This window comes from Ahaetulla prasina, chromosome 12 (genome assembly GCF_028640845.1).
Source record: "Ahaetulla prasina isolate Xishuangbanna chromosome 12, ASM2864084v1, whole genome shotgun sequence".
NCBI classification, from domain to species: Eukaryota; Metazoa; Chordata; class Lepidosauria; order Squamata; family Colubridae; genus Ahaetulla; species Ahaetulla prasina.
In genome coordinates, this window is record NC_080550.1 from 877,658 (window position 1) to 898,087 (window position 20,430).

Consider the following 20,430-nt stretch of genomic DNA (forward strand, 5'->3'; position numbering starts at 1 on the left):
AATTTTAGGTGGGGGGGGCAATCTGTCCATCTAACTATGATTAATGATTTAATAAGTTATGACTTTATTTGCTTTTAAATTGATTTCCTTGCAAAAACTCACCCAAAGAGGGGATATGCTTTGTATGAAAGGAATTTACCTTGAAAGGAAGTAAGTCTAGACCTACTTCGGGACATTTCCCCCCCCCTTTTATTTGTGCAGCTGGGAAAGCTGGGGAAAAATCTGGAGTGGGGTGGGGAATGGAAGAGGGAATGGGACTTCAAGCACTGAAGTTGAAATTTATGGCTGCATAAATGCGAGCCTTGATGTTCTTCTTCAGACAGACTATGAGGGCTAATCTGGAAATTAAGAAGACACATTTGTGGCTTAATTGGCAGTTGGGAGTGTGCAGAGTTCCTAAAGGACAGACTTCAACATCAGACAGAAAAAGACATGGATTTTACATTCTCCTAATCTGTTGTGATTTTTAAGTTACCTTGCACATAGTCACACGTGTTCAATTATTCTCTCGCTTTATATTTTCCTAGCAACTTCTTAAGCAGCTATCATAACAACTATCGTAACAAACAGATCAGGTTTTTCCATTCTTGCATTAATAACAAAAGCAGATAAGCAAATACCAGCAACCCACAGGAAGCTTTTTCCCACACATTATACCATTGTGTTGTACTTCCCCCACCCCCACAAGTACGATTATGAATATAATGTGCAAGCCTTTTTTTTCTTTCTGGTCCAATTTCCCTCCTCGTAAGTCAATAGTGCTGTGCAAATGATAAAATTAAGGTTAAGATTTGCTTCTTGTATTCATATTCACAAAAACAGACCAGATGTGCTTTCTCAAACTGCTGGCATCTCCATGAATAGTCTATTCTTTGTCCTGCCATTTAGATTTTTTTTTAAAAAAAGGGTTTGAAATAAAACAATTGGCCATGAAAACAGGAGGACAACATATTGCAAATCATCCAGTTTGTCTGAAAGATCAAGAACAGTTGGAAAGACCCAACCAGAGTTATGAAATTATTGATTAATTTGTCCTGGTTTTATTTCCAGTAGTACAGAAGAATCTGTGCTGTTTCCAGAGATAAAGAAAACTGACCTTCTGAATCCACCTGTGGCTGTTGCTGACAACAATTCTGCCCTCAGGAATGATGGTTTTGGTTAGAAAAGCTCAGAGTGTTTTGGGAAGATACCTCCCACCGGTGGGCTGAGCAGGCAGAGAGGGAGGTTCTTTGGCTGCAGGAGAGCAGAAAGGCCTCCCGGCTGCTGCCAGCGCCATGGCTCGGCTGGATGTGACTGAGGTCTTTGCCAACATACGCCTGCCGGGACACCTCCACACCGAGAGCTCTCTCCACTTTGCCAGCAACTTTGAGTTCCAGGACACGGATGTGCTCCTCGTCACTTACCCAAAGTCAGGTAAAAGGTGTGGTGAACCAGTGCTAGGAGAGGAGGATGGAAGTTGTTCTTTGTTTGCCAGGCAAACTGTCTGTGCAAAACCAAATCCGGTTGTGAGATTAAGTAGCTGTCTGTTTACTCAAGAGTACAAAAGGGAGCCTCTTCTATAGATATTGGAAGCCTTTTGAAGCTCGCTGGGATGGCTCAGATGCCTCTTCAGGTGGGCTCTTATTCCTCCCTTGGTGGGTCTGAAAACCCTTTTTCCCTTGGGGGGGCATGGAATATCTCATTCTGCTTCCCCCCCTCTCCCCCTCTCTGCAGAAGCTGCTGTCTTTGTTGTTCCTTATTCGATGCCCTCAGTGGAAATGCAAACTTCTCTTAAAATAATGGAAACTTAGGCCGTGGCTGAGACAAAGCACCTTTGAACCAAGGCATTCTAGTTACAGTGGCATTTCTTTCATGCACTTTATTAGAATTTTTTACAGAAAGTAATAACCAGAGAAGAAAAGAAAGAAAAACAATCACTAGGGAAGAAAGAAAATAAAATTAAAAAAAAAATAGAAAGGGAAAAGAAAGTTGACAGAGCAGAAATTTCCAATCTTCCTGACCGTGGTCTCTTTTGTCAGCAAAAGGTGCATCAGGATTTGTAGTCACTGATCAGCGATCTTTCTCTAATCAAGCAAGTTAATTTTGCCATCTCTGCTAGCTCTGTCATCTTCACCAGCCTTTTCTCCGTTTCATTCATTTTTGTGCATATCACACGAGCCTTGCAACAGGCAACGTGGCACTTCAAGTAACCGTTAACAAGAACTTGGTGGCTGCCTGAGCAGTTTGAGTGTGGAAACCCATCAACTATTTTGATAGATAGTGGGCTGCTGTTTGAAAGGGGAACAATGAGACAGACGATGGTAGGACTATCTTCGCTGGCCTCTGAAACAATAAGTGTTCAGTCTTGACTCAAAGGGAAATGATGGTCAGAGGTTAATCATTGACTGACCCCTGAACTACCATCCAGTTTCAGCCCTCTCCTCCCAGCAAAACCCTTCCCAAGAAGCTGTGAAGGGCCCCGATTCGTCAACCAGATCTTTGCCTACATCCCCACCAGATCAACCCAGTGAATCCATGTGAGGTCCCCACTGTCCTTTCAGGTAGTTTTTATAGAATAGAATAGAATAGAATAGAATAGAATAGAATAGAATAGAATAGAATTTTTTATTGGCCAAGTGTGATTGGACACACAAGGAATTTGTCTTGGTGCATATGCTCTCAGTGTACATAAAAGAAAAGATACCTTCATCATCTTATCCCTGACTCCCACCCAGCCCCTCTGGCTGGAGGCCTTTGGGGCATTGTGAAGAAAGAGGATGTGGGCAAAGGGAAAATACAGCTGTCCTCCTTTCCTCGTCCCCAGGATTTTTGAGAGCACTAGAGACTCTTCCAGCCCTTCAGCCAAGCTGGACCGAGCATCCTTATCAACTTTATCAGTAATTCTGGAGGAGGGAAGGAGCAAATGTTTGTCTTCGTACAGGGCTCTTTCTTGTAGTTGCATAAATGTGCTTCTTCCAGTCCTTGAGTCAGCGGACAAATATGCTGGCACAACTGGTTCTGCCCAAGAGGTGAGCTCTAATCTGCATGCATGTCTATCCATTGTTTATGTTTAATGGACTATCAGTAAATCAGCCAATTAACTGAGTGCTTTACTGAAGGTAGCTGAAAGGTTGGTAGAGCTCTTTGCTTTCTTTTTTCTCCCACTGCTGTCAGCTGCCGGGGAAAAGAGCACCCCTAATTGCTAATGGCAGAGTGGGCTTGAGGAAATGTTGGGGTGCACCTTTGCTCCAAGGACCTTTTCAGTTGCCCAGCTGACAGGTCAGTAGGGTAGAAATGTTCAGTCAGTGTCCATTGAACCCCAAGGGCTCATTTCTGCTCCTGTTCTCTGAATCAGTGGTCACCAACCAGTGGTCCGTGGACCACTGGTGATCTGCGAGAAAATTTTGGTGGTCTGCAGAAAAATGATTTGCATTTTTTATATTGCACTAAATACTATTTATCTTTTAAAAAAAATCATATTAGTGGTCCTTGGGATTTAAACTTATGAATTTAGTGGTCCCTGAGATCTGAAAGGTTGGAGACCCTTGCTCTGAATAGTCTTCTGAATGAGTGGATGCAGGTTCCCCACTTTCTTTTCTGTGCAAGGGATTTTTTTCCCCAAGGAGTTCTTGTGGTCAAAAAGCCTGCAGTTCCACAGGTTGTGATGACCAGCCAGTCTTCTCCTCCTGCCCTCTAGGCACCACGTGGATGCAAGAAATCTTGACCTTGATCTACAGCAATGGCAACCTTGAGCCCATAAAGACTCTTCCCAACTGGGCCCGAGCTCCCTGGTTGGAGCACAGCTATTTCCAAGAGCAACTTCAGCACATCGGGTATCCTCGCCTCCTCACCACCCACCTGCCCCAGCCAGTGCTGGCGCCTGCCCTGAAGAAAGCTAAGCCCAAGGTGCGTCTCCGGGGATACTCCGTGGGTTCATTTCAGAGCCAGCATTCACAAAAACGACGGCAAACCCTTCAGGTGTGGCTACCCTGGGCCCCCCCAGGGGGCTTTCAGAGGGACGTAATGTGGCAGATTCAGCTGAGGATGTCATGAGTGCAGCCATGGTGTCTCTTGTGAAGCTAATCAAGGAAACTGCAGCCAGAGGAGACCCAAGGTTGGGATGGCAGGTGGTCCTATGGGGAGATCAACTTGTCCATTCTTTGCTGCTGCAGGTGATCTATGTGATCAGGAACCCAAAAGATGTTGCTGTGTCCTACTACCATTTCCAGAGAATGGCCAAGTTCTTCCCTGACCCAGCCTCCTTTGAAAGCTTCCTTCATGATTTCATGGCTGGCACCGGTAGGTGGAAGGGCTCCAAGGATCTGCCCGTTTGTTTCCTCCCTAAAAGCACAGCCGTTTGGTTCAGTGCCACGATGAAAGTTCAGATGAGGAAGTGGTAGAACTGGGTGGTTGTTTAAGCCACCGGTCTCCAGTTTCACGGCCAGCTCCTCTGTGGGCATCCCACGGTCTTTACGGCTCTTGCAGTCTGCTTTCATTCTGCATTTTGTATTGTAACTGCAAATTTGGGGGCTGTGGGGGGTCGTGCATTTGTTTTAACAAGGTGAGGGCAGTGTTTTAGCTTTAAGCCGGGCTCTCTGAACTTGGCAACTCTAAAACCTCTGGACTTCAACTCCCAGAATTCCTCATCCAGCGTAGCTGGGACTCGAAGTTCACAAGTCGTAGAGTTGCCAATTTTGGAGACCCTCCCTGGCTTAAAATGCCCTGACTGCTTTATAGCAACTGTTTCCAATTAGTCCCAGAAGCCGTGGTTCCATAACTGGAGGCAGAGGTTTCCGGGACTGCCAGGAGCCTCCCCTGGTCTGATGATCTCCAGATGTGGTGGAGGATAGTTCTGCTCGTGCCGGCTGGGAATTCTGGGGATTGCAGTTCCAGGCATTCAGAGGGCAGTAGGTGGGCGATGGCGTTTTCACGCAGGCTGGAGATGGTGAATATGTTGCTATTGTATCAGGCGGCATCGACACGGCTGCTTTCATCCTTAGCAGGTTGGATTTTCTTAAAAAAAATTGGGATGGTCCTTTTCAATTCTTCAGCAGTTTTGCAACGTAACAGTTGTCAGGCACATCTGGAGCTGAATTAAAACCTTTCTACTCTTGAATGTACACCGAGGCCTTCCAGGAGGATATTTTTTCTGAGGGATTCCTGTCTCGGATCCCACCCTTGAGGCTAGTGGAGGAACTGCCAGGTCCTAGAAGGCGCTTCAAGGGCTTCTGGGCTCATCTTCCCTTCCAGCCCATTGCAGCCTTCATTCCAGCACGGTTTAACGGCTGCCCAAGACCCGAGCAGGGATCTCTTTCATGACTACACTGAAGACCCAGCTACTCTTTAAAGCACCCCGTGGCAGAGTTGGCAATTTTCTAAGGGAGAGAGGGGCGGTTTCTCCATCTGGGGACTTCTTTCCTAGCAGGGCAGATACCAAAACACACCTGGGGTGGGCTGGGGGGGGGTGTCAGGGAGCTGCTGCTTTGCCAGGACTCTGCCGACGGTCCTTCTCCCACCCAGTCAGTCCATCAAGTCCCTCCTGCCTTCGGCATCAGGCTGGGAGATAGACTGACTCAAAGCAGAGGCTGCTTTAGAACATGTTGTGACTTGACTTTCTTCAGATGAATCATCAGCACAATTGAAGGGAAGCCAGGAGGCTGAGATGATAGCAAAGGGTGTGATCCTTGTTAGTTGCCAGGAGGCCAAGCGGCTTCTTTCCCACTCTGATCCTGGTCTTCTCCCTGCTTTGAAACAGTGCACTACGGATCCTGGTTTGAGCACGTGAAAGGTTGGCTCAGCTGCCGAGAAGAGCTGGGCCTGTTTTGCGTCACCTATGAGGAGCTCCATCAAGTGAGTTTGCCCACAGACGGGTGCCAACTGTGGCAGGGAAGGAGACCAGCTTATTTCAAAACAAGACGGTGGTTTCAAATGCTGGCCTGTTTACAGGAAGAGGGTCGTATGAATAGGGAACAAGGGTTAGAGAGCCTGATCCAGGCTGGCTCGTGAGGCAAGCGCTGAAGGAAGGAGCCCCCCTGCCCAGCCTTCTCTTCCCTTCCATCCCTCCAGGACAGCCAGGCAAAGTTCCAGGCGTCAGGCCAGTGGAAGAGAGAGATGTCTGGAAAGAGAGATGTCTGGAAATGGGCAGCAAATGAAGAAAACAGACCTGCTCTGTTATGATTTAGCCCTCCATGGAGAGGAAAGGAAATGGCCCAAAGTTCAGATAGATGATTTTTTTTGTTTTGTTTGGAAGCTAAGATCCATATATAGATAGATACTTTTGTTTTTACCTTTTCTAGTTTATAAGCAGCGATGTGCAAACTTGGCCCTTCCAATGCTCCTAAATTCCCAGTTCCTAGCTAGCCTGTCCAGCTGTGAAAATCATGAGAATTGCTGGCTAATATTCAGGTGGCCACATTTTGTCCTTCGAGGCTCTAAAATGGTGACAGAACATTCTCTCCTGATGTGGTAAAACACAAATCCCATCGTTCCCAGCCCACGGATCCTTCTTTGCAACAAGGTTCAGCAGTAGAGCTCTTGCCTTGGGCCAGGGCAGGCAGACAGGTGACCCCTTGACCCCTTCAAGAGTCAAAGGATGGGGTCCTTCAGGTTGGGTCCTCCTCTCAGTCAGCATTTATGCCTTGCTCATCTTGGCCATCTTTCTCCTGGATAAAACAGGGCTTCTGGCCTTTCCTGCTCTTTGGTGGAGTATGTAGGGCCTGCTTTGTTCATCACCTCCTTCTTTTCACCCTCCTCCTCCTCTCCTTCTCTTTGCCTCCTCCTCCAACTTCTCCCCCTCCTCCTAGGACCTGAAACACTGTGTGGAGCGGCTGAGCGCCTTCCTGGACCACCCGCTTCAGCCAGACCAGGCTGAGTGCATCCTGGAGCACTGCAGCTTTGCTGTCATGAAGGAGAACATCATGGTGAATTGCAAACTTGTCCCTCCTGAGATTATGGATTTTCAGAAAAGCCAGTTCATGAGGAAAGGTCAGTGAAGGCCACGGGGGATGGGGGGGAGGTGGGGGAAGGCTGGTGAGAGTTGGTGCAGTGCTGCCCTTCCCAGGTTCACCTCAGCCTTCAGCTCCCTTTGCTAGGTGATCACCGTCCCAGCTGCAGATTCACCACGATCTTCCTTCTGCCCTTCCAGGTATTGTTGGTGACTGGAGGAACCACTTCTCCCCCAAACAGAGCGCCCTGTTCAATGAGAAATACCAGCAGGAAATGAGGGGCCACCCCTGGCCCCTCCAGTGGGACATGGACTGAGAGCAGCTGCTCCAAGACCTCGGCTGACCTTTGCAAGTGGCCGTCCAGAACCAGCTTGCCTCAGGATGGCAGCTCCAGCATCGGAGTTTCTCCCACTGGGAAGAGGAACTGGGAAGTAGCTCAGCAAGGGGTCACCCCAGTCTGGGGTTGCGAGAGAGAATTCTTACACAGTCATAAAACGCAGCCTGAAAGCAAATTGGATGACTATAAAACAGATGAAGACAAGCCAGTCCCTCAAACTAGGGAACCAAATAGTTTCTTTAAGAAGGGTGGAAGGAAGGTGATGTGCAAGACGGTTTCTATGTTTAGAATTAAGGGCTTGCTTGAGTCACACCAGTTGCTGGAAACCTTCTTGCTTCCTTCAATAAACCTGACTTGTTTGCAGCGTCCCTAGTGGTTCCCCTCCTGCTTGTGCAGAGGAGCCGTAGAGGAGCCCAAAGACCAGTGGAGGCGTCCTCTCCTCTGTTCCTGGCAAGCAAAGGGGGCTCGTGAGGATTTTTGGTGGGATCTGAAATGGGTTTTCAGTCAGCTGGAGAGCCCACAGCTGCACAGGCATCCTTTGGCAGCTGCCTTTCCAGATGTGCCTCCCCCCTTTCCTCTTCTGCAAATGAACTGGCCGAAGTGTAGAGAAAGAAGGGACCATTGTCCCCAGTAAACAGCAGGGCATTGTCCAAGTTGAGAAGAACAGGCAAGTCTGCAATTCTATAGCACAACCATCACGGAGAGGCTAAGGATGCTAACAGGAGACACACTCAAGTAACTGTCTGCCCTTTTCTGGCCTCTGGACCTTCCTCCAGATGTGCTGCAGCCTCCCTCTCTCCTGTCATCCTGTCCTCAGGGTAGTGGGAACTCCAGCAGAATGTGCTTGGAGGGGAACATCAGGCTGGGAGAGGACATCCATGTCCATCAGAGCTGTGGGCAAAAAGTAACTTCTCTGGTCCAGCACTGCAGAGAAGCCAGCTGGGTGGAAGAGAGCAGGAAGCTGCCTCCTCTTTCATTATTACGATATCCTGCTGAAATCCTGCAGTGGGAAGTATTTCCCTCCCCTTCTGTCCATCAGGATGTTGTCCTGGCAGAGGAACAAGATGCTCAGTGGAAACTTCCTCCAGGTAACTCAAGTTATTGGTTAATAACTAACCCTAACCCTAACCTTAACCCTCTGCCCCCTCACCACGCTTTCCTTCATCCTAGGACCACACTGCAGTGAGAAAACATATTAAATCCAAAAGACCTTTATTTTTATTTAATACATCTAAATGTCATCTTTAATATGTTTTATCCAAGAAACTACAGTAAACAATTCAATAAAGGCAAGACGAAAAGGATGTTCACAGAATATTTCAAACCATAGTCTTTAAAAAAAAATAGCAAAAAAAAAAAAAGCAGCAGATTTGGATGGAGATAAGAGGTATTTCTCATGTATCCTGCACAGAATCATCAAGGCTGGGAAAGACCCCCGAAGGGAAGCCAGAAAGAGGACCAGGGGTGGGGAGTGGTCAGAAAGAAAAACGGAAACGCCACCATGAACCCGCCTCTTCTCCACGGAAACTCTGCTGACATTTCAGCCCAATCTTTTCACCCCAGCAATGTCGGGCGCTTCTCCCTTCCAGCCCAGTGAGATGAAGGTGCCAGCTGGGAAGAGTGGCAACGGCAGCCCAAGGTAGAGGGCTGCTTTGGCGATGGCTGGCTGGCTAATTCATTCTCACGGCAGAATTCCTGGCCTTTCCAAGGCGTTGGCAGAATGAGGTCCACAAGTCAAGACGAGCAAAGCTGCCTCGATTGTGGCACCCATAAAAACAGGCGGAGCTTCAGCCACTCTGCCACATCCAGCATCTTGGCTCTTCTGACCGGGCTCTGCATTTTATTCCATCCCAGCACACAAACCGTTACTCTTAAATTGGGAGCAGGAAAAACAAAGACTAGACTTTGAAGTGTCCCAACTGGATCTCTGCTCTCAGCCTGCGTCATTAAAAGCTCAGTATATAAAAATTAAAGAAAGGGAGGAGGGAGCACGATTGGGCGAGGAAAATGGGGCAGTGTGGGAAAGCTGGAGGTCCCAGGCTGCGGTGATCGGCCACGAGCCAAAGAGGCTCAAGGGTCTTGGAAGATACCCGATCTTCTGAAAGGTGGGATATTTCCCAAAATATGAAGATGACCCAACCAAGGGGATGTTCTTAAATACTATCGAGGAGGGCAAATCACATTCATAGCTTCTTGCTTTCTTCTTTCAGGAAACTGATTAGCAAAACATAATAAACGCTAATCAGCAAAAGACAGACATGCATGTTTCCACAATAGAGGAGCCATTTCCCACCTCCTTCAGTTGACGGAGGGACCACTCTGCCCAACTGTTGTGGCTGAGTCCATGGCTCAGCTAAAACCTTCTCTTAAATCTCCAGTGAAGAGCAAAAGTCCAGCCACTAAAACAAGGAAATTAAAACCAAGTTAGGTTGTCTTACAAATCTGGGCCCTGGTTTCCTTTTCATGGTATTGCCAAACAAATTGGTCACTAAAGGGAAGGCAGAGGGTGAAAGGCAAGATGTGAGAACGGCTCACCCCGGAGATTTGTTTTATTCCGGATGCTCCCAGATCAGGCCGGTTTCTCACATTGGTACAGAGCCCACCTTCTTCAGGCAAGACTAACCGATGTCCTTGGATGGTCCTGCAGAAGAAGCCTGTCTGGAAAGTGAGGCCAGCAGGGGAGAGGGCTGCAGTCCTGTTTTCAGTTCAACTGACTTGATAGATCCATTTCCTGAATTATCTTCCAGGGTCCGAGATCTTCCAGGTGACAAACGCTTCTTCAGTTGCATGAAAGCCATGGAAGCGAGAGGCCTTGAAGAGCTACAAAGCCCCTCACTGTAAGAAGACCGGATTGGATTCCTGCAGGCGATCAGCCATGCTGGGAAAGAGGGAGGCCATTGCTGGAAGGCGACACACCAAGGGAGCCGCCTGGGGAAAGGCCGGGAGGTTCACAGTCCATCCTCACCTGAGCAGAGATGCTGTGGAGGGGCTGCGGCCGCAGGTCCTGCTCGGTTAGACAGCAGGTCAAGCAATGCTTTTGTCCGACCTTCTGGACTTTATGCCGGAAGTTCCTGTTGACCCAGAAGTAGACAAAGCAGTTGAGGAAGCCGCTGCCAATGGGGAGCCACAAAGCAACGAATTCCAGCCAGTCGGGAACTCTTTCCTGGGTGATTGCTGGGAAAAGAGAGAAAGAGACAGGCGGGAGTGACTCAGTCTCTGCAGGGTGTCTGTATTTTGTCTGGGCATCTTGGCTCCTTCGTCCTGCCTTAGGTGAATTCAAGGCTTCATCATTTATATCAGGCTGATGCCTTCAAGGTACCCTAGTGGTACAACAACCAGAATTCTCAGGAAATGTGTCATTTCAGGATTATGGGACTCATAGCATACTTGGAGGATGGTTCGCCCATTGGGAGCTACATGCTTAGATAAAAGAGATTTCTTTCGAAAAATTACAAGCTCATGAATTAAAAAATTAGAAGTTGAATACAGCCTCTTGCCTTCTTCTCTTTAGAAGACAATCTCCACCCTCCCTTGTCCTCCGAACACCATCCCTGCTGGAGGCATCATCTCCAGCTCTGAGGACTGACCCGGCTGCTCCTGCCTCGGCTTTAAAGGGCCAGGCTTAATCTCGGCACCAAATGCAAATTATGCATCAGCCTTTGGCCAACTGGCATTTTCCAGATGTGCAGAAAAGTCTTTGTGTGGGGAGAGATAATCAGAATTGCACAGGGACAGCCTTGGGAAGGCTGATTACAACACAAATGCACATTACAACTGCCAATATCTCTTTTGAACAATTGAGAGCCAATCCCAGAGCCCCCCCACCCAGTTCCCTGCCCTTCGCTGCCCCACCCCCATATGTTATCTTCCTTGACCACAGAAGAGATGACGAAGAACTAATATAACTCCTGGGTGGGAAAAAAAGCCCTCTTGCGTGGCATAAACACTTCTGCACCTTTGCCATGTGCGTGTGTGTGTGTGTTGCTATGCCACCCACTTGCTCTGGGGCACTTACAGTTGTACACGATGGTGCCTATGCAAGGGGCCCAGCAGACAAAGAAGGCGAACACAACCGGGAGCAGCACTCGGGCGGCAGCATCCAGCTGGAGCATCCGAAGCCTCTTGGGCCGGCCCGCCTTCCCTAGCATGCCCACGTCCTTTCCACGCTGGCGCTGCGAGCGGGCCACTAGCCAGAGGCGCATGTTGGTGAAGGCGATGGTTGCAGCAGCTGGGCAGAAGATGGTGCCAGCCATCCAGAGGGAGTAGAAGGGGTTGGAGCTGTAGTCCGGCTCGCACAGCAGGGCGGCTGCAGAGAAGCGGACATGGAGCACGGCCACAGGGGCCGGGATGGCCAGTGGCACCAGGAGGAGGGCGGGCAGGAGCCAGGCAGTCACGATGAGCAAAAGCACCCGCCTGGGGCTCAGGAGGCGGCAGTAGTGGAGAGGGAAGAAGACGGCCACGTAACGCTCCAGGGAGACCCCGGCCAGGGAGTAGAGGGAGGCCCCAAAGAGGCTGGAGTTGATGAAGGCCACCACCCGGCAGTAGACGGCCTCTTCTCTGGCAGCCTCCTTGGGGGCCGCTGGCCCCAACTCCAGGCTCTGGTACAGGTTGAGGGGCACCACCAGGACTGCCAGAGCGGCATCCGAGGCAGCCAGCGAGAGCAGCATGAAACGGCTGCTGTGGCTCCAGCCAGACACAGAGGAGGCCAGCACTGCGATAGCCAGCCCGTTGCCCCCCATGACCAGAAGTCCCAGCACCGCCAGGAGAGTCACTTTGACCAGCCAGGTCTGGCAATAGGGTGGCTGGCCACAAGGGTCGGGCAGGCACGGGGTGTGCAGCCAGGCTGGCTTGGTCTTGTCCGGGGGCTCATGCACTGTTGTCAGCTGTGTCCCCCTGCTGGTGTGGGGGCTTCCCTCACCGCTCAGGATGAACCCCCCTCCTCTGCCTTGGTTCCTTCCCTGTGCGTCCGGAAACCTCTGCTGCCCAGGGCCTGGCAGCTTGGGCCCTCCGGTCAAAGGGGCCTCTGCCCAGGTCTCCTCCTCGAGAGTAAACGCCAGGAGCATCAGCAAGAGGGCACAGAAGGGGCTGCCGGAGGCCATGATGCAGCTGCAGAGCCAGACTGTCCAGGGAAAAGGCCTGGCTTCCCTCAGTCCTCAGGCTGCCCAAGGAGCTCAAGGAACCAGACGGAGGCCAAGTGCTTCACCTGAGCTTCATTCCCAGCCTTGAGCCTTTAACCTCTCCAGGTGAACGGCCCAATCTGATGTTCTCCAAGTTGGCCCTGCTGACAGTGGGTTATGGGTATTGTAGTCCAACAGCCTTGAAGGACTCAGCTTGGGGAGAGGCGGAGCAGGTCTTTACCTGGAGTTTCATCAGTGAGTAGAAAACCCAGAATTTTGGACTCTTATTAGGACAGAGGTTTGAACATTTGCCTATTTTCCTCTCCAGGTGCCGACAGGACCATTTTCTAGGCTTCACCACCCTCGGCCTTTTTCCAATAAAGTTCCCCTTTTTGCTGTGTTTTTATGGTCATCTACCTGGAGTATCTGCAGGATTAGAGCCTCTGTTTTTAAAAATGTCTAGAAACAAAGGAAAGTGAGATGACTAATTTCTGGAGGGCAGATGGACTGGGTCACATCTTGATGCTAAAAACATTCCCTGCAATCTTTTATTGCAAAATGAACAGTATATGTGACAGTGAGTAACGGTTCCACCTAACTTGCAAGCCACAAACTCAATGGCCCTTTGTTGCAGGGCAGCTTCCAACACTGACCAGGAAGGATCAGAATGGAATTTGGAAGACCGTAAGTGGAGCTGAGATCAATGGCTTTCTTTAGGCCTCTCCCATCTCAACCTGATTTGCTTGAAACTGCTTCGATCCTAGATCATCAGTAGGTTTCAACCTCAGCAAATTAATTCAGTTGGACTTCAACTCCCAGAATTCACCATCCAGCCATGAAGTCTTAGCTTTAAGTTACTGAGGTTGAGAAACATTGTGGGGGAGTCTTGGGTTGCCCAACGTGCTTCTCTGGCTACTGGCTGGCTCTGGAGCAACCGCCTTCATTTTCTTCAGTTTCACACATCATTATTTCTACCTGTTTATTATTTCTTGTGACCAGGACCAGTGGTGGGTTTCAAAATTTTTTACTACCGGTTCTGTGGGTATGGCTTGGTGGGCCTGGCAGAAAAAGGATACTGCAAAATCCCCATTTCCTCCCGTTCAGCTGGGACTCAGGAGGCAAAGAATAGAGGGGGGTGGGGCCAGTCGGAATTTTTACTACCGGATCTCTGAACTACTCAAAATTTCTGCTACCGGTTCTCCAGAACCTGAAACCCATCTCTGACCAGGAGGCTGTAAAAGTGATTTGATAGAAGCAAGCCGAGACCTGTTGATCCCTCTCTAGTTCCAGAGCAGGGGCACAGGATTTAAATGAAGGGTGGGCAAATTCTGGGGTCTGTTAGGAAGAGCTTCCTAATGGCCAGAGAGTTTCAGGCAGAGAAGTTTCTCTTTGGATTAGTCCGCTGAACAGAGACTTTAAGGGGCCTTCCATGTTTTATGATGCTACAACTGCAGCCAGAGTTTGAGTGTTGGGTCAGTTCTTCGTCTCTGGAAATGCGACCTGCACATGGAATATTCTTTTCCTGCGGAGCCCTTTGGAAATCTTTTTCCGGCCGCCTCCAGCCCCGGACGAGGGAGTTGGCAGGAAAGGAGTGTTGCAAGGATCGCCAGCAAATGAAGGCTTCGTCGTTACCTCGCCAGCTGCCACACGGGGGCAGCAGAGTCCCATTCAGGGGAGTTTGCAGTTGAATGGTGCAAAATACAATGTTGCAGTGGAAAGTGGGGAGGGGGCTGCAGTCCTCTGCCCACCTTCGGGGTGGGGGGGCATTTCGGGGCATTTGAAGGAGGGGGGTTGCCAGCGAGACTCAATAAATAGACTCTATATAGTTTCATCCCTGTGACTGAATTAAACATTCAGTCACAGGGATTAAACATGAAAGACGCACACCTTATATAGGGGCAGAAGCGGCTTCGGGCCTCTCCTCTGTTTGGGGGTCAGGTGGGAGGGAGAATCGTCAGTTCAGCCCCATCTCAGTCAATCTGGGCATGTGGGAGGGCTCCCTCCCTCCTGCTGTTCCTTGGGAGGGGGGTGGCGCAGGGGAGTCTCAGATGGTGATGTGGGGCACTCAGAGGGCTCCAAGAGCCTCGGCCAAAGCTCGGAGACCCTTCAGGGGGCCCTTTCCCAGCCAAGGTTGCTAAGTGGAGCATTCCAGGACCTGCCCCAACCATTTGTTAATTGCTTAAGAACACAAATTCACACTGATTTCAAGGAACAGCCACCCCATTTGCAAAGCCGAGAAGATTTTGCAGGTGGAGCCCAGAGCCAAGCTCCCCACCGTCCCCCAGCTGACTCCTCACTGACTCCAGGCTCTCTTGGCCCAGCAAGGAACTTTGCAAAAGGAGGGAGGAGGGACTCCATAAAAAGACTCTGCCCTCAGGCCAACAGACCCTCCCCAACAGAGGGGAGATGTTCCTGCTGCATTTTTTTTGTTTTGTTTACATTTATATCCCATTTATATTTATATATTTTCTGTATATCAGCTCTGGAATTGTATCCAGCCTGGTGCAGAACTCTTTGTCTACGTATCTAATCATCTCTCTCTCTCTCTCTCTCTCTCTCTCTCTCTCTCTCTCTCTCTCTCTCTCTCTCTCTCTCAGTATTTACTTGTACGATGCCTTAATCCCAAAGTGATTTTACAATAGGATTAAGATAGCAAGTAAAAATATCTAATAACAACGAAACAGAACGTGGCACGCATTGCAGAGGGTGACTAACACAAACATCTTCCCGAGCAAATGCCAGCAAGGAGATGCACCGCCACCTGACCCAGAGGGACCAAAAGGCTTTGTAGAAGTCCAACAGGTGAAGACTATGCCGGCCTTGGAGGGATGTATTCTCTAGCCACTGAAGTAGCATGTTTCCAAAATCCCCAAGATGATCATGTTTCACAGCTAAAATCTGGAGTGTATCAATTTATCCAAATCTTCTACTCAGCCAGAAACGATGGTCCTATAGGTAACCAGGTCCTGAGTCCTTTATAGAGGGCAGGGCTTTGTAGAGGACAACTAACATCAAATTGCACCTGGCAGAGCAGTGGTATTATTGAGACACCCTGAACAGTTGAGGCATGGAGCTCCTGCTGTCTCCATCTTTGTAACAAGTCCAAAAGTGAAAAGAAAACCTCCATGGCAAAGTAGTTCACATCTGGGAAATGGGGAACCACCTGCTGTTTTAGAGGTGCGTTGCTGGCCCCCGGCTTGGTTGACTTCAAAAAAGGGTTGGCTCAATTCATGGAAATCTTGAGGCTCAATAGATATTAGCCTGGATGGGATGGACCCTTCTGAAGGCCATCTTTTGGGACACCAGAAGGCTTCCTTGGGCAGATGCCAGCCCCTGTGAGAGCAGAGTAGATGGGCCAGGGGTCTGGTCCAGCAGGGCGCAGCTTGTGTTCTTATTCTTGTTTAAAACCCTTCATCCAGGGGTGAAATGCTCCTGGTTCGGATCAGATCACCTGATCCAGTAGTGATGGTGGCAGGTGGTTCAGAGAACCGGTAGCAAAAATCCCTCCCCCACCCATGACCAGCTGAGCTGCGCAATCATCAGAGGTTTTCTTTTTTTTTACTTTTAAAAGCATTTTTTCTTCAGCCGGAAAAAATGCTTTTAAAAGTAAAAAAAAAGCCTCTGATGATGGTGTGGCTCAGCTGGGATCATCAGAGCCTTTTAAAAGCATTTTTTCTACAACCTCTCTGGCTGAAGAAAAAAATGCTCTTAAAAATAAAATAAAAAGTTGGCCACGCCCACCCAGTCACATCATCCCTCCACCAAGCCACACCCACAGAACCCGTAGTGACAAATTTTACATTTCACCCCTGCCTTCGTCTGATTGAAAAGCATCAAAGACCCACAGCCAGGTGCTTGACCGGTCTGAACCAAAGGACGATCCGTGTCCATGCCAATGGTGCAAGCATAACAATCTCTTGGATTTGCAAAAGTTCCACACCTGCTCCTTCCAAGCTCAAGCAGCAGAGCAGGAAGGTGAGGAGAGGTGCCTGGGGAGGGGCTCCAAAAAGGAGTCCAGTGTACAAATTCTGCTGGCTGCAGTGAAGAACCCACCCACCCCAAAGGCTCCCACCCCAAGCCTTTGCTGACCTGGAGATGTGGCCCAGCCCAGCCTGTTCAGTTTTGGAAGGTTGACACCTGTACGGTATCTCAGTGTTTTGCAATGCCAGAAGGAGGAATGGACAGGCAGCGTTCATACAGTAGGAAAACAAGAGAAGGGTTTCCAGAGTCTTGAGTGGGGGGGGGAGTTGAGGGACTGCTGGACAGGCATGTGCACGTCTCCTGTTGCACCCTGTAATCATTCCCCATCCCTCCCTGCAATTAGCCCGGTTTTGTGTCGCTCTGGATGCAGCTGGCCTGCATGGGCTGTAGATGGGCTGCGGGTGCTGCTCCCCCCACCCACTAGAATTTCTACTAGTGAGGACGTCTCAACAGCGGGGGTGGGGATTGGTGGTGGGGGGTGTATGTGTGTGGGGATGGCAGTTGAGGAGGAGAGGTTGAACCGATTGAGCTGAACTTCAAAGGGCCTTTTGGGCTCCCTCCTTCTCCAATTATTAAATCATTGATCTTTTTGTTTCTTTTTAAAATTTGAGCCTCTGTATTTTCAAAGGAAATCAGCCAACTTTGTGGAGTCCTGAAGAACTTTCTTTCTTGCAGAAACCGTTTTTGCCGCATTCTGTCTGTCCCATGGCTGCCAAGGGCAGGGAAGGCTCTGAATTTATCTTCCTGATGAGCTGCATTCAGTACCGAATGCCGCTTGCTTCTTCCATCCACCGCGCAATACAAAGTCAAGAATGGTCTTTCTGAGGTGGCTGATCTCCTTGGCATGAGAGCGGCAGCCGCCTCCCGACCTTGAAGGAAGGGAAGGCCTCCAGGACCCTTTCCCTGCGCTGGCCGGCCCACAGGCACCTGCACGCCAGCCAAAAGCTTTTTGTGGTGAGGGAGGAGGCCAGCTTCAATTTGCTGCAGGGCAGACTTTCCAAAATTCTCCTCCTCCAGCACTTTGTGGTCAGGGAGCCTGGTGGATTTCTCAGAGGATTCTTGTGAGCCAATTTCAAATCAATTCAGCACAGAGCAAAGAAAGGGCTCCCTCCTTCTCCAATTATTAAATCATTGATCTTTTTGTTTCTTTTTAAAATTTGAGCCTCTGTATTTTCAAAGGAAATCAGCCAACTTTGTGGAGTCCTGAAGAACTTTCTTTCTTGCAGAAACCGTTTTTGCCGCATTCTGTCTGTCCCATGGCTGCCAAGGGCAGGGAAGGCTCTGAATTTATCTTCCTGATGAGCTGCATTCAGTACCGAATGCCGCTTGCTTCTTCCATCCACCGCGCAATACAAAGTCAAGAATGGTCTTTCTGAGGTGGCTGATCTCCTTGGCATGAGAGCGGCAGCCGCCTCCCGACCTTGAAGGAAGGGAAGGCCTCCAGGACCCTTTCCCTGCGCTGGCCGGCCCACAGGCACCTGCACGCCAGCCAAAAGCTTTTTGTGGTGAGGGGAGGAGGCCAGCTTCAATTTGCTGCAGGGCAGACTTTCCAAAATTCTCCTCCTCCAGCACTTTGTGGTCAGGGAGCCTGGTGGATTTCTCAGAGGGATTCTTGTGAGCCAATTTCAAATCAATTCAGCACAGAGCAAAGAAAGGGGCTCCCTCCTTCTCCAGTTATTGAATCATTGATCTTTTTGTTTCTTTTTAAAATTTGAGCCTCTGTACTTTCAACTTTGTGGAATCCTGAAGAACTTTTGTTCTTGCAGAAAAATCAAGTGAAAAAGGAATAAAAATGGACAAATTATTGTGGGGCCCTTGGTGCTCTCTGCATTTGCTTGTTTTCTTGCAGATGTTTCATTACCCAAATTAGGTAACACCATCAGTGCTGGTATAAATAATTGTGGCCAGAATAATGACAAGGGGTAATTTGAATCAAGCAGTAAGGCTATTGTTTGTAATGGCTGAAACAAGAGAAAATTCTATTTCTATATTTATTTATAATATTTTAAAAGTTTATTCTCTTTGTCATCAGTCCCAGAGAATTCCTAAGTTGGATGTGAAGGTCAACCTTGCCTCCTCGTTGTTAGCCTAACTTTCTCGGCAAATGCACAGATTTCCCACAAATTCACCGAGGGAAGAGGAGCAAATGGTTATGGAGGTCATCCTTGTCCAAGACAATCGGAGTTTGCAGGTGCAGCATATTGTATTTCGGTAGCAGGGACAGAGGTTTCTCAAAGGTTTCCTCCATTTAAGACTATGTCAAATCTATAACTTTTTGTTGGGTATTGAGTTAGAAGATGGACAAGTAAAGGAAACAATGATAGCTTGGGCCAAAAATTTTGGATACTCAATAGATCTAGACAAATGGCAACAGCTATGGGAGAGGAACTACAAATTAACAATGTCCACTGCATATAAAGAAAATCAATATAAAATGTTTTATAGATGGCACATGCCTCCTGAAAAACTGGCAAAAATGTTTAAAGATAAATCAGCTAAATGTTGGAAATGTCACCAGTAACCAGGATCTTATTATCATATGTGGTGGACATGCTCAGAAGCTAAAAATTATTGGAATAAAATAAAGGTATGGTTAGAAGAAATGACCCAACAACACACTGATTTAAAACCGGAGCTGTTCTTATTGGGTATTTTACCAGAGAAAATCAGTAAAGAAAATATCTGTTTGATTATACAGTATATGTAATAACAGCAGCACGAATTGTTTTTGCACAAAACTGGAAAACAGAGAAAATACCCCTCGAAGGAGAAGTTATTAAAAAAAATTAGATTGTGCAGAAATGAATAGATTAACTTTGATAATCAAAGAAAGAGAGGATTCAGGATATTTTAAGATATGGTATCAATTTTACCATAGGTTAGAAAAAAGATATAGATAAGCAAAGTGATAGTTATGTAAGAAAATAGTATAATTAGAGTATTGTACTTGTAAAAAAATCGTAATAGATTAAATTGAAATGAAGAAACAACAAAAAGATGGAGCCATGAAGAAAACACTGAGATGTCACACGGAAGGAATGACTGATATACTAAATGTTTCTTTGTTTATAAAATAATATATACAAAAAAGAAAGCATATCTATGTCAAAGAGAACCAAGGAGGTTTGCATTTGTTCCCCTCCTCTCTGCTCAGGGCACACCCGGTTAAGAGGAGACCTGGGAGCTGAGGATTGGCAGCTGACTCGCAATGGAAGACCTTGGAAGAGCAGAAGATGGAGCTGGCTCTTCCCCACCCAGGTGGCTCACCTGCCATGACAGAAGCACCCAAGGAGGCCTCCGGTTCCTCCTCCGTCAAGAAACATCTGCCCTCGGCAGAGGATGGGCTCCAGCATGAATCTTATCAGGCACAAGAGTTACTATGGTGACATCCATTATCCCTCTTTATATGGAGATGAATCAGGAGCTAAAAATAAGAAATCTGTGGCAGATAGATCGGGTGGGGGAGGTGCCGGTAAGTATTGGGGCAGGATGGATGGTGAGGTATTGGGGCAAGTGGAACACCCTCTTCTTGACTCCCTTTCAACATTAGCCAGGGCTCAGTGAAAAGGTGGCTGGACTTCTTTGCATGGGAATGTCGACATCAGATTGCGTTTGCTCCTGAGAAGGAAGGGTTGAGCAGGTCTGGGATCACCTGAAAGACATACCTGGCCTCCCTCTGGCACTTACTTGATGAGCAGCCCTTTTCCTGGCCTGGTTGCTTCTCTTGCAAGGCTGGGGTCAAGGAACCGAGGATCTCTCGGATGAAGATGGCCATGAAGGAAGTTCTCTGGGAAATGAGCCTCCAGGGGAGCCAGCCCTGTTTTTGGAAAGCAGCCAGCCAGCCGGATGACCAGGGAGCCTTTGAACAATCGAAATGAGGACAGAGCAATCTCAGCCTCCAGCATTTCTGCCAGACTCGGCTTCATGCAAGCCTGTTTGCTACAGCAGGTGCTTTCCCATCAAACTTCATCCTTGTCAGCATGAATACATTGCGCTTCAAAGCCCCATTTATTGCAAGAACAATTTGAGCAATTATCCTGACAGTCAGAAATAATCACTTTGTCTCTGTTGA

At 48.5% G+C, this 20,430-nt stretch overlaps 2 protein-coding genes across 4 annotated transcripts; one reads left to right on the forward strand and one right to left on the reverse strand.

The window, feature by feature from the left end:
• Nucleotides 1-1,262: 1,262 nt before the first annotated feature.
• LOC131184129 (sulfotransferase 2B1-like) lies at nt 1,263-10,122 on the forward strand. 3 transcript variants are annotated; one of them, XM_058155142.1, is made up of 7 exons: nt 1,263-1,413; nt 3,677-3,885; nt 4,152-4,278; nt 5,735-5,829; nt 6,783-6,963; nt 7,124-8,348; nt 10,008-10,122. In XM_058155142.1, exons 1-6 carry the CDS (start codon nt 1,275-1,277, stop codon nt 7,237-7,239), a joined length of 867 nt encoding a protein of 288 aa, XP_058011125.1. In that variant the 5' UTR covers nt 1,263-1,274; the 3' UTR covers nt 7,240-8,348; nt 10,008-10,122. The 3 variants fall into 3 exon arrangements, with proteins under 3 accessions (XP_058011125.1, XP_058011126.1, XP_058011127.1); XM_058155143.1 differs by lacking the exon at nt 10,008-10,122 and having other exon boundaries at nt 1,289-1,420; nt 7,124-7,677; XM_058155144.1 differs by lacking the exons at nt 1,263-1,413; nt 10,008-10,122 and adding an exon at nt 1,902-3,008 and having other exon boundaries at nt 7,124-7,677.
• A 1-nt stretch (nt 10,123) lies between these two features.
• LOC131184272 (probable G-protein coupled receptor 21) lies at nt 10,124-20,133 on the reverse strand. Its single transcript, XM_058155393.1, has 4 exons — nt 20,024-20,133; nt 19,626-19,681; nt 11,276-12,379; nt 10,124-10,434 (listed from the first exon to the last, which is right to left on the reverse strand). The coding sequence occupies exons 1-4, from the start codon at nt 20,131-20,133 to the stop codon at nt 10,130-10,132; spliced, it is 1,575 nt and encodes a 524-aa protein (XP_058011376.1). The 3' UTR covers nt 10,124-10,129.
• Between the last annotated feature and the right edge of the window lie 297 nt (nt 20,134-20,430).